General features: G+C 39.6%; 1 protein-coding gene across 1 annotated transcript in view; it reads right to left on the bottom strand.

Moving 5' to 3' along the window:
• Window positions 1–7,987: 7,987 nt before the first annotated feature.
• Window positions 7,988–12,919, bottom strand: part of Lnp1 (leukemia NUP98 fusion partner 1) — a 27,787-nt gene continuing 22,855 nt past the window's right edge. Inside the window, exon 3 of the mRNA XM_005386296.2 lies at window positions 7,988–8,501. Coding sequence (XP_005386353.1) covers window positions 8,355–8,501 — 147 coding nt within the window. The 3' untranslated portion in view covers window positions 7,988–8,354. The remainder of the gene's footprint in view (window positions 8,502–12,919) is intronic.

Below are 12,919 nucleotides of genomic sequence, written 5' to 3'. Positions count from 1 at the left end.
AATACCATTAGCATATCTCACAGATCTAGAGAAAACATTCCTTAAATTCATCTGGAACCAGTAGAGATCCAGAATAGCAAAAGCAATCCTGGGCAACAAAGACAAGTCAAGTGGAATCACAATCCCTAACCTGAAATTATACTACAAAGCTACTGTCATAAAATCAACTTGGTACTGGCTAAAAAACAGACCTGAGGATCAATGGAACAGATTGGAAGATACAGCCACAACCACAAACACACTCAGCCACCTAATCTTTGATAAAGGGGCCAAACAAACTCACTGGAAGAAAGATAGCCTCTTTAATAACTGATGCTGGAAAAATTGGCTTGTCACCTGCCAAAGATTGAAAATAGACCCAAGTCTATCACTATGCATGAATCTCAAGTCAAAATGGATCACAGATCTCAAGATTAAAACAGAAACACTAAATCTATTGGAAGAGAAAGTAGGTAAAAACCTTGAAGACATAGGGGTAGGCAGAGAGTTCATGAACAAAAACCAAATGGCACAGGAAATACTTCAAAGAATCAACAACTGGGATCTCATCCTACTGAAAAGTTTCTGCACTTCTAAAGATATCACCAGCACAGTAAAAAGAAAACCCACAAATTGGGAAAAAATTTTAACTCATTGTCCCTCAGACAAAGGGCTTCTATCTAGAACATATAAAGAATTAAAAAATTTCAGCCCCTCCAAATTCAAAGACCCAATCCAAAAATGGGCAGCTAAGATGAATACATACTTCGCAGATAAGGATATACAAATGGCAAGTAAATACATGAGAAAATGTTCAACATCATTAGTCATTCAGGAAATGCAAATTAAAACAACAGTGGGATTCCACTTTACCCCAGTAAGAATGACTATCATTAAGAAATCAACTAATAACAAATGCTGGCGAGGCTGTGGAGAAATAGGAACCCTTCTCCACTGCTGGTGGGAATGCAGACTGGTGACACCACTGTGGAAATCAGTGTGGAGATACCTCAGCAAACTAGAACTAGAGGTCCCATTCAACCCAGCTATTCCCCTTCTAGGTATTTTCCCAGAAGATCTGAAAACATCATATCACAGAGATATATGTGCACCCATGTTTATAGCAGTGCAATTTGTAATTGCTAAATTGTGGAAGCAACCCAAATGTCCATCCACTGAGGAATGGATAAAAAAATTGTGGTACTTTTATATAATGGAATATTATTCAGCTATAAAGAAAGATAAACTTGAGGCTTTTACAGGCAAATGGTCACAACAGGAGACCATACTCATAAGTTAAATAAACCAGACCTGCAGGTGTAAGAAATGGATTGTCTCACTAGTGTAAGAATCTGAAAGAGTAAATAAAAATTAGGAGGTATGATAGACATTGTGAAATGAAAGGAAACTCCTCCATAGTAAAGAGCAACCGGGATGAGGGAAAAGAGAAAAGAAAGAAGAGGAAATTATGTATGTATGTATTTACAGGATAGCTGACATAGTTGTACTACTGACTTCTATTGCTTAACTGAAAGGAATAGTCAATGATTAATTATCTTATCAATCTTGCATGTGTCTATTTGTTTTTCTGAGGAACCACTTTAAAGATATCAATATGTAATACAACAACAATTGTTAATTTCCTACCACTTTGTAATTCAGTATTGCTTGTATTGTTCTTTTACTATTTTGTAAATGGATGTCTGTTTGTTAATATTTTTCCTTCTATTATTTTTAAAATAAATTTTAAAAAATTCTTATAGGATGAAAAGCACAGAAAAAATGGACAAATTCTTAAATACATATGAATTACCAAAGCTGAATCAAGAAGATATAAAAATTCTGAATAACCCAACATCAGGCAATGAGATTAAAAATGTAATTTAAAACTTACCAACAAAGAAAATCTCAGGTCCTGGTGGGTTCACAGTGAATTCTACATGAAATTTAGAGAAGATTTAATGTCAATACATCTCAAAGTCTTTAATGAGATTGAAAGGAAAGTAATTCTTCCTAACTCATTCCTGGAGGCAAGTATTACCCTGCACCAAAACCAGAGAAAAACCTAACCAAAAAGATTATACACCATGACCAAATGGGATTCATTAGAGGAAAGCAGGGATAGCTTAACATACGTAAATCAATAAATGTAATACACCGTATCAACAGAGCCAAAGACAACAATCATATGATGATCTTAAAAGATGCCAAAAAATCTTTTGACAAAGTCCAACACTCATTCATATAAAAACTCTACAGAAAATTGGAATAACTGGTCTGTACCTCAACCTGATAAAAGCCATCTATGACAAACCAACAGCCAACATCATACTAAATGGACAAACACTGAAAGCTTTCAACCTAAGATCGGGAACAAGACAAGGATGTCCACTATCACCACTCTCGCAAAACCCCATGAGGATTTTTGCATCTATGTTCATTAGGGAGATTGGCCTCTAGCTCTCTTTACTATTTCAATCCTTCTCTGGTTTGGGTATCAAGGTAATGCTTGCTTTTAGGAATGATTTTGGAAGTATTGCTTTCCCTTCAATTTCATTAAAGCATGTCAACATTAATGACATTAGTTCTCTAAATTGCTTGTAGAATTCACTGGTGAATCCATCAAAACCTGGGCTTTTATGTGTTGCTAAGTTTTTAATTACATTTCAATTTCATTGACTGATATTACTGGAATACTGAGATTATTGAGTTATTGGATTACTGAGTTATTGGATTATTAATTATTAAAATTACTGGATTATGTCTTCTTGACTCAATTTTGGTAATTCATGCATATCTAAGAATCTGTCCATATCTTCTGTGTTTTCCATCTTATTAGAGTGCAAGTTCACAAAGCAGGTATCAATGATCTTCTGGATTTCCACAGGATCCACTGTGATTTCATCTTTCTCAATGCAACTGCTTGAATTGGAGTCTTTTCTTTCATCTATTGATGAGGTTGCCGAGGGGGATTATCAATTTTAAAAGAATCAACTTTGATTCCTTGATTCTTTGTATTGTTTTCTTAGTCTCAATTGCATTAATTTCTGCTCTTATCTTTATAATTTCTTCTATTGTACAAGTTTTGGGTGTATTTGTTGTTTTTCTAGAAGTTTGAGTTTCAATATTAGGCTGTTTGTTTGTTTCATTCTGATTTCCTGATTAATTTCCCTCTCAGGACTGCTTTCTTGCATCCCATAAGTTCCACTATGTTGTATCAGCATTATTGCTTAATTGTCAATACTAGTCAATTTCTTTTTTAATTTCCTCTGTGACCCATTGGTTTCCTGGAGGGTGTTATTTAATTTCCATGTGCTTATGTAGTTTTGTGGTTTCTTTTGCCATTTATTTCCAATTTCATTGCACTATGATTAGATAATATGCATGGGATGACTTCAATTCCTCTGTATTTACTTAAACATGTTTTATGGGCTAATATGTGGTCTAGTTTGGAGAATGTACCATGTGCAGTTGAGAAGAACTGTGTTCTGATGCTGTGGGATAGAACACTTTTTAGGTATGTACTAAGTCCATTTGTTCACAGACTGGGATAGTTCTGATATTTCTTTGTTGATTTTTTTTTATCTAGTTGAGCTATCTAATTGTGAGAATAGGGTATTAAGTCCCCCATGATAATTGTATTATTGGTTATTTGATTTTTCATGTCTGTTAATATTTGTTTTATGTAGTTGATATTTGGGGCATATATTTTTATTATTGTTATCTCTTCTTCTTGTAGTTTTCCCTTAACAACTATGTAGAGACCTTCTTGCCTCTTTTGATTAGTCTTGCTTAAAGTTCATATTGTCTGCAGATAGAATAACTACCCTGCTTTTCTGAGTTCCTGTGGTGTGGAGTATTGTTTTGCATCCTTTGACTTTCATTTTGAGTTGTATGCATTGATTTTCCATTTAATGGAGTGATTTTTATCCTGTTATTTTTAAGAGGGACAGGGGACAAGATGAGGTTTAGGAGGGATCAGGGACAAGAGGTCAAGTAGAGTAGGAGTAATGCTGAAGAGCCAAGGATGATCACCCAAGTTTTTGGAACCTGGAGGACACAGGACAGAGAGAAGGGAAGGGAAAGCAAAGGAGTATTGAAATGAACTAGAAGGAGAAGAGACAATGTTTACTCACATGAAAGTATCATAAAATCAAGTAAGAAAAAATCTTGAAGACACAGGGGTAGGCAGAGAGTTCATGAACAAAAACCAAGCTGCATGGGAAATACTTCAAAGAATCAACAACTGGGATCTCATCTTATTGAAAAGTTTTTGCACATCAAAAGAAAACACCAACAGAGTAAAAGAAATCCCACAAATTAGGAAAAGAACTTTAGCCAACTGCTGCTCAGACAAAGGACCTCTATCTAGAACATACAAAGAATTTTAAAAGATCAGGCCCCCAAAATTCAAAGACTTAATCCAAAACTGGGCATGTAAGATGAATACACACTTCTCAGTGAAGAAATACTAATGGCAAATAAACATATGAAAAAATGTCCAACATCATTGGTCATTCAAGAAATGCAAGTTAAAACAACACTGAGATTTCATCTCACCCCAGAAAAAATGGCTATCATCAAGATATCAACCAATAACAAATGCTGGAGAAGCTGTGGGGTGGGAGTGTACATTGATGAAACCACAGTGGAAATTAGTCTGGAGATTCCTCACAAAACTAGGATTGGAAGTCCCACTTAACCCAGCTATTCCCCTTTTCAATATTTTCCCAGAATAATTAAAAATATCATACTACAGCAATATCTGTGCATCCAGGTCTATAGTAGCACAATTTGTTATAGCTAAATCTTGGAAACAACCCAAATGCCCATCAACTGAGGAATGGATAAAAAAGATGTATTTTTATACAATGGAGTATTACTCAACTATTAAAAAAAAGATAAACTCAAGGCTTTTATAGGTAAATGGATGCAATTAGAGACCATACTCATTAGTGAAATACATTCGACCCACATGTGTGAACATTGTATTTCTCCCAACTGTAAGAACCTGAGAGAGTAAATAAAACCCAAAATGTACAATAGATATTATGAAAAGGAAAGAAACTGCTCAAAGGAAGGAACAATTGGGGTGAAGGAAAGGAGAAAAAGAAACAATAGAAAATATATATATATACGTATATAGAAGGATAGCTGTGATAACTGTATTCCTGATATCTAATGATTTATTGAAAGGAACAGTTAATGCCTAATTTTTTTCTTTTTGATCAATTTGCATCCTTATATCTGGTAATCTGAACAAGTAATTTGAAGACCAACAATAGGCAATATAACAACCATTGGTGAATTTCTACCATCTTGTCTAGTGAAACTCTGCATCATTTCTAATTTTTTTTATTTTTTTTATTCCTTTAATGGTTTGATCAGTCTTTCATTCTTACATCTGGTAATCTGAGCAACTTTGCTGAAGACAGCAATATGTAATATAATGACCACTGTTAGTTTCTATCATTTTGTTCTGAAACTCTGTATCATTTTTATTATTTTTGCATTGTTTCATTTTTGTCTATGTTATTGATATTTTGCTATTGTTCTCTTTTTATTATTCTCTTTAAAAGTAAAAAAAGAGAGAAAAAAGATGAGTAGAAAACAAAAAGGTAAGAAATTTAATTTGTGGAAAAGAAAAGGAAAAGAAAAACCACACAAACCAAAACAAGACAAAACAACATCAAAAATCCAACTGGACAGAAAAAGGAAAGCCAATCAAACAGAGACATAAAAGTAGTAAAATTCCTCTGGTGCCCACAGTTCTGTGGTTGGTCCAAATCAGACCCTAGAAAGGTGTTATACACTTCAGCCAAGTTTGCAGTGGGATTTGTGCTGGTTATGGGGCTGATCTTGGCCTCTGGATGTGGAAGCTGGGACTGGTCTTCTCTTGCTGGAGTTCTCCCTGAGCTCTCTGATATAAACGGACAGCCCTACCCACCCCTTTATATTCTATGTGCCTCCATGCTGAAGCACAGTGCTGGTTCATCTAACTCACCAGCTGCTGGCTCATATTTCCAGTGCTGTCTTGGACGTTTCCTCTCTGCTGGTCCCACCTGCCCAGTGTGCACCCTGCTGGGGTGTGGGGTCACTGGTCCCACCTGGGCTGGGGTGTGCCTCCTTTCCCTTCTTTCTACTATCTATGTAAGGTAAATGTCTTGCATAAACAATCAATTACAAATTAGCTATGAGTACTGGATTTGGAAGATTCTATTTTTCACAAAGTGGAGAATCAAGTTGCCCTTAAGCATTTGAAGATCCAAGATAAAGACAAAAGATAAACATGGAAAGTATTAGAGAGTTTTAGTATCTTCTGTCTAGGAAAAAATAGTTATGGAATATGATCTCATAAAGTTAAAACCCAGACCATAAAGCTGACCTCAGAGAATCAGTCTACACCCATGTAATCATGCTTTTCTCATTCACATACAATCATTCACATGTACATCACACATTTCTAACCTGGGATTCACTGCTACAGGGAAATGCAGCCAGGTGTTTTGGCACACACATGTAATCCCAGCACTTGGGAGGCTGAGACAGGATCATCACTGTAACTTTGAGGCCAGCCTGGGCTACATAGTGAATTCAAAGACACCCTGAGCTATACAGTCAAACCCTGTCTCAATCAATCAATCAATAAGGACACAGAGACCTTGGCCACATGAGAAGAATGAGTATTAGCATCAGAATGAGTAGACTCTAGCCCTAACTCTGCCACCACATTGAAAAGCTACAGAACTTTTCTAGGCTTCAATTTCTTCAACCAGAGAAGAACAGATCTGTGACAGCTAGTATTTGTGGTCAGCTTGGTTAGATTAAGGGATTTTCTTATTGCTGAGACAAAATAACCAATACCCAAAGTTAAAGGAGGAAAGGTTTATTTTAGCTCAGAGTTTGTAGAGGTTTCAGACTATAGTTGGCTGGCTCCAAGGCAGGGCAGCATGACAAAGGGACATGGCAGAGGAGAAACAGTTCATGGTACTGCCATGGCAAGGTAGGCAGAAAGCAGCGAGAAGTATCAAACGTTCCTTTCTCGGGTACCCAGTCAAGGCTACAAGCTTATTGGATGGTGCCACCCACACCAGGTGGACCTGTCAATTATAAACACCCAGATCTGAGCTGAACCATTCAGTGGACTACTTTAATCATCGTGTTCTTAACTCATAGTCACACACCCTTAATCCAAACGCACATATCCTAGATCCAGCTACCTCCAAAAAGTCTTGCCTACAGGTTCACGAGGCTTTGGGTGGACATGTACACACAAGCCACACCAGGTACAGCAGTATTTCTGGGTGTGCTTATACAGGTGTTTCCGGAAGAAATTTGTATCTGAGTCACTGTGCTAAGTAGGGAGAATCTGCTCCTACTTAATGCGGATGAGTGCCATCCGACTGACTGGGCCAGACAGAGCGAAAGCAGAGGAAAACTGAATTCATTCTCTCTCCCTCTCCCTCTCCCTCTCTCTCTCTCCCCCCTACAACTCCCACCTTCTCCTGGAGCTAGGACATTTTCCTTTCCTTGCTCTTGGATATCAGAACTCCAAGTTCTCCAGGCTTTGTGCTCAGAGAGCTTCCTACTCACAGGTTCTCATGACTTTGGCCTTGGAGTGAACATTACACTAGCAGCTTCCCTGTTTCTAAGGCCTTTGGAGTTGGCCTGAGCCGTACTACAGTCTTCCTGGTTCTTCAGCTTACAGAAAGCCTACCATGGGTCTTGTTAGCCTCTGTAGTCATGTGAGCTAATTCCTCTATTCAATCCCCCCATCTCCCTCCCCTCTTCCCCTCCTCCTCTCCCTGCCCCCCTCTCTGCTGCTATCTCCTTTGCTTCTGTCTCTCTGGAGAACTCTGACTAACGCAGAGTCCCACTTCCGAGTGATAAGAATTATCTTAGGTAATGCGTTTGCACTACTATTTGGCATGTTAATTACCAGTTCTCATTAAAGGATGGTCATTAGACAAACTTACATAGTTACTTCTAATAAGGAAATAAAAAAGAGTCACACCAAAGGCTTTTATTTAAAATTTTAAGGTTCACATGCAAGGAGAGTTGGTAAAGATATGTGGGTGGCTCTTTAAAAAGAGTATTTTTACATTTTCAAAAATTACTTTGTTCTATGAAAATGCTTTTATGCTTCCTATCCGCATGAAAAGGTTAGAAAGCAGACTACAGCCTCAAGCAAGATGCCAGAAGTAACTGGAGTACCACGCAAGCTGTCTTGAGAAGCAGTCCTTCCCCGTTCCCACTGGAGTCAGCCCGCAACTGCGGGTGCCCTTACGCAGTTGTCATCCTGCCGTCCTGAGATGGTGAACTGCAGCGCACAGGAATAAGGGTACTTGTCATCATTATGCAGAAAAAAGTCCTACTCAGGCCTTTTTCTCAGCCACAGGAGCAACGCATGCCTCTCGCTGTTTTTCCTGCGCAGAGCTCCTTCCGTCCCCCGATGACTTGTGTGATCTTACCTCCAACCTCAGGCGCTCTCTCTCACTTTTGTCCTTTCTGCTTTCAGGTCCCTGAAAGAGACAGGACACAAAAGAGTAGAAATGAACCAGCTCCAAGTTTCTCTGGACACTGCTACACAAGGAAAGTGCTGAGTGTACAGCAGGCTTCTGCATCCTAGTTCCCAGTCGGAATTAGCATGAACCCAACGTCTTGGTTACCTTTCCCATTACTAGGATGAAATGTCCAACACCTAGTTAAAGGAGGAGAGGTTCATTTTGGCTCACAGTTCGTAGTGGTTTCAGTCCATACCTGGAGTCCATACTCCAGTACAAGGCAGGGTGGTATGGCAGAGGAGAAAAAACAGCTCATGGCATGAAAAGCAGAAGGCAGGAGACAGCAAAAGCAGCAAGCAGCAAGCAATGACAGCAGCCCTCTTTCTCTTATAACCTACCCAGGCCGCACACCTTCAGGGCAGGTAGCACTCACACCGCCGGTGGGCCTTCCCATTATCCATACCCAGGATTATGCCAGACCAATCAGAAGAGTCATTTAGTAATCACACACTCTCAATGCTAGCATCACACACTAAACCCCAGCATCACACAGTCTACATCCAGACACTTCTGAAAAGCCCCACCTATGACTTCATGAGGCTTGGGGGGAACATCTAGATACAGCCATAGTACCCAATATATTATATTACTAAATGTTTTATTCATAAAGAGAAGGAATTAGAGAGAGGAGGGGAATACAGGGCCTTAACATCACAGTGGACCTAAGAGCTGTTTAACCTGTATACAGCTGTGACTGTTGGCTTCCGATGGACCAACGGACGTGCTTTCACAGTACAATGAAAGTAATAGTCTCCGGAGCTTTTTGAAAACGAAAATGGAATCACAGGTGGAATGAATTCTAACCTACCCATATTCACTCCATCAAATTACACGAATATCAGGGTTTACACTAAAGTTTAATGTGAAGACTAAGAAATGAAATGTTGAGGAATAACATCCCACCAAATCTGCATTCCCCAGCAGTTTGCCTAGGGTATTGAGAGGAGCCTTGACATTTATTCACTGAATCACTGAACACAGAGTGTTACTCTAGGATCAGGAGATACAGCACTAAATGCAGAGACTGCCTTCCAGATTGTCCTTGGTGGAGAGAGACAAACCATCAGTAAGTAGAGGGGCTGATTAAAATGTACAATAAATGTTCAAGTTTCAAACAACTTATTACAGCTAAGACATATTGCTAATAATCCGCCCTTAAAATACTCCCCTCCCTTTGGACACACTCATCCTACCATTCTTGCCACCTTCTAAAACAGTTCTAAAACTCGTCTTTTATATCTTTTCAAGGAATGATCAAAAATATGGTAGATGCTACTGCCAAGTGCCCAACAGAAAGGCAGGCTCACAGAAGCATCAGTGTTTTCTCAGCCGCCTTGTATACCAGGTACGGCACCGGGAGACTTCTGGGTGTTTCTCAAAGTCAAAATGACCATGAAAGGTAAATGGTTTCATTGATTCAGAACACTGAGGTAGCCACAATAGTACAACTAAAGACATACCAAAAAACTCCCAGAACTGTTTTAGAAAAAAATGATAGGATAAGTGTGTTCAAAGTGAGAGGGAGTAGTACAAGACGGACTCATAGTAGTGCACCTTTCACTGTAATTATTTCTTTAACTTGAACACTCATCATAGTTTCCAATCACACCTTGTAAGTCTAAAAGTGAGTAAGAACACAACTGATGGTGGTAGTGCAATGCTAACTACCATGGGGTGACACGAGGGAAAACCAGGGGCAGGGAGCCTTCTTAAATTTGGTGAACAGGGAAGGCCTTTCAAAGGAATCACTAAACAAAAAACGACGTGGATAATATCTACATACACTTCCATGTTCTAAAAATAAACAGGTAAAATTCTCACCCCTCCACCCGCATCTGAGCTGGAAATGTTGGGAGCCTTGGAAGGCTGATGGAAACATACGAAGTAGTGAGTGGAAGTCAAGATGTGACTCAGCCATGAGAATTAAGAATCATAGAGCTGAAGCACCTGCCTGGCAAGCACAAGGTCGTGAGTTCGATTCCCGGTACCGGAGAAAAACCAAAACCAAAAAAAAAAAAAAAAAAACAATCATAGAGCTGTCTGGTTACCATTTATACCCTATATAAACATGGGGTACCTATTCTTATACCCAGACTATTTATATCTAGAATGGCTCAAATCACTGTACAAAACTATAGTTATTATTATTTCCAATTTTATTTTCCTTTATGGAAGATACTATATAAAAATATTAATAAATAATGACCTGAAATATATTTTATTTTATCAGTTGGAAACAAAATATGAAAATTACCAACATGAACCAGCTGAGTTTTTAAATAATATGAAAAATTTAACATTGTTGGTCATGATCAAGCCACAAAAGGAGTTTCTTGCTCCTCTTTATGCTCAAAGAAGGGAAATTTAAATTTCCATGTTAGTGTACATATGGTTCCCAGGCAACGGTAATACAGTCAACTCTTCCTCCACAGCTTTGCATCTGTGGATTCAACCAACGGATCAAAATATTCAGAAAAAAATTAATGTGTGTACTGGAAACACACAGACTTCTTGTCATTATTCTCCAAGTATACAGTGTATCAATTATTTATATTGCATTAAGTATTAATACTATCCCACAGATGATGTAAAGCATGTAAGAGAATGTATATACCTTACATGCAAATCTTATGATATTTTACATATGGGATTTGAGTATTAAAGGATGAGGTGTTAGAACCAATACATCAGGAATATTGTATATACATTTTTAACTTTCCTGTCAAATTATAATTTTCAAAGTAGTTAGCTTTATAAAAGTGCACAGACTCCAAAATCAGGAACAAGACAAGGATGTCCACTATCACCACTCTTATTCAACATAGTTCTGGAAACACTAGCCAGAGCAATTAGACAAGAGAGAGAAATATAGGGAATAAAGGATAGGAAAGGAAGGAGTTAAATTATCACTATTCACAGATGACATAATGCTCTACAGGAAGAGCCCAAAAATTCCACCAAAAGACTTCTAGATTTAATTACCAAATTGAATAGCATAGCTGGATAGAAAGTCAACACACACAAATCAATAGCATTACTGTACACAAACAATAAACTTGCTGAAAGAGAAATTAGAGAAACCACACCCTTTACAATGGCATACAAAAAAATGAAATATTTAGGAGTCAATCTAAAAAAGACAGTGATTTATATATTGAAAATTACAGTACTCTGAAAAAGGAGATTAAAGAGGATATCAGAAAATGGAAGGCCAGGCATGGTGGTACAAGCCTATAATCCCAGCACTTGGGAGGCTGAAGCAGGAGGATCATTATGAGTTTGAGACCAGCTTGGGCTACAAAGTGAGCTCAAGGCCAGCCTCAGCTGCATAGTGAGATCCTGTCTCAAAAAGAAAAAAAGAAGAAAGCAAAAGAAAATGGAAAGATATCCCTTGTTCTTCGGTAGGAAGAACCAACGTAGTGAAAATGGACATACTCTCAAAATTGTTATATAGATTTAATGCAATCCCAATCAAAATACCACAGGTATACCTCATAGAACTAGAGATAACATTCCTAAAATTCATCTTAAATGAAAAGAGACCGGGGGAGCACCGGGCTTCTGACCAGCGGCTCACTCCCAGCCTCGTAGTTCCCTGGAAGGAGGGCTTCCGGCACACAGGGAGCCACGGGCGGGGAGCACTGGTCTTCCGACTGGCTAGCTTCCTGCCTCGTAGGCTCCCGGAGGGAGGGTCCCGGGTACACGGGGAGCCTCGGGCGGGGAGCACCAGTCTTCGGACCAGCGGCTCACTCTCGGCCTTGTAGGCCCCCGGAAGGAGGGCTTCGGGCGCACAGGGAGCCACAGATGGGGAGCGCCAGTCTTCCGGCTGGCTAGCTTCCTGCCTCGTAGGCCCCCGGAGGGAGGGCCCCCAGTGCCCAGGAGGCCACAGGGCGGGGAGCGCTGGCCCTTGGCCCGGCCCCCAGCCTAACGGGCACCTGGGAGGAGGGGCTCTGGTGCACAGGAAGCCACAGAGTGGTGAGTGCTGTTGCATGCCAGCCCTCAGGCCAGCCACCACTGCTTCATTGAGAACTACCTTGACACAGACAAACATTGACACAATTGGCCCACCATGCACCGGCTGCAGATGCCCACCCACAGATGTGCCTGAATCATTCAAACATGGAGAAACCCCCGGGAATACATGCCATACAACGGGCCACTCTTGCTCCTGACATTGAAAACCAGAAAGGTCCAGAGTCAGGGGAAGAGCAGCTGGTGAACATGGACTCTGAGAACATGAGAATACAGACTAAACCCGAGGAGTCAGAGGTCCAGTGGACTGTGTTCATGAAAGCCGTTCGGAAGCTGTAAACCAGGAGGACCTTGCACAAAACCTGCAGAGACTCTCTGGAAGCCATTCTTCCCCTGACAGTACA

This window comes from Chinchilla lanigera, unplaced genomic scaffold (assembly GCF_000276665.1).
Source record: "Chinchilla lanigera isolate Chin_1 unplaced genomic scaffold, ChiLan1.0 scaffold00026, whole genome shotgun sequence".
Taxonomy (NCBI): Eukaryota; Metazoa; Chordata; class Mammalia; order Rodentia; family Chinchillidae; genus Chinchilla; species Chinchilla lanigera.
This window is presented reverse-complemented; position numbering and strand designations above follow the sequence as displayed.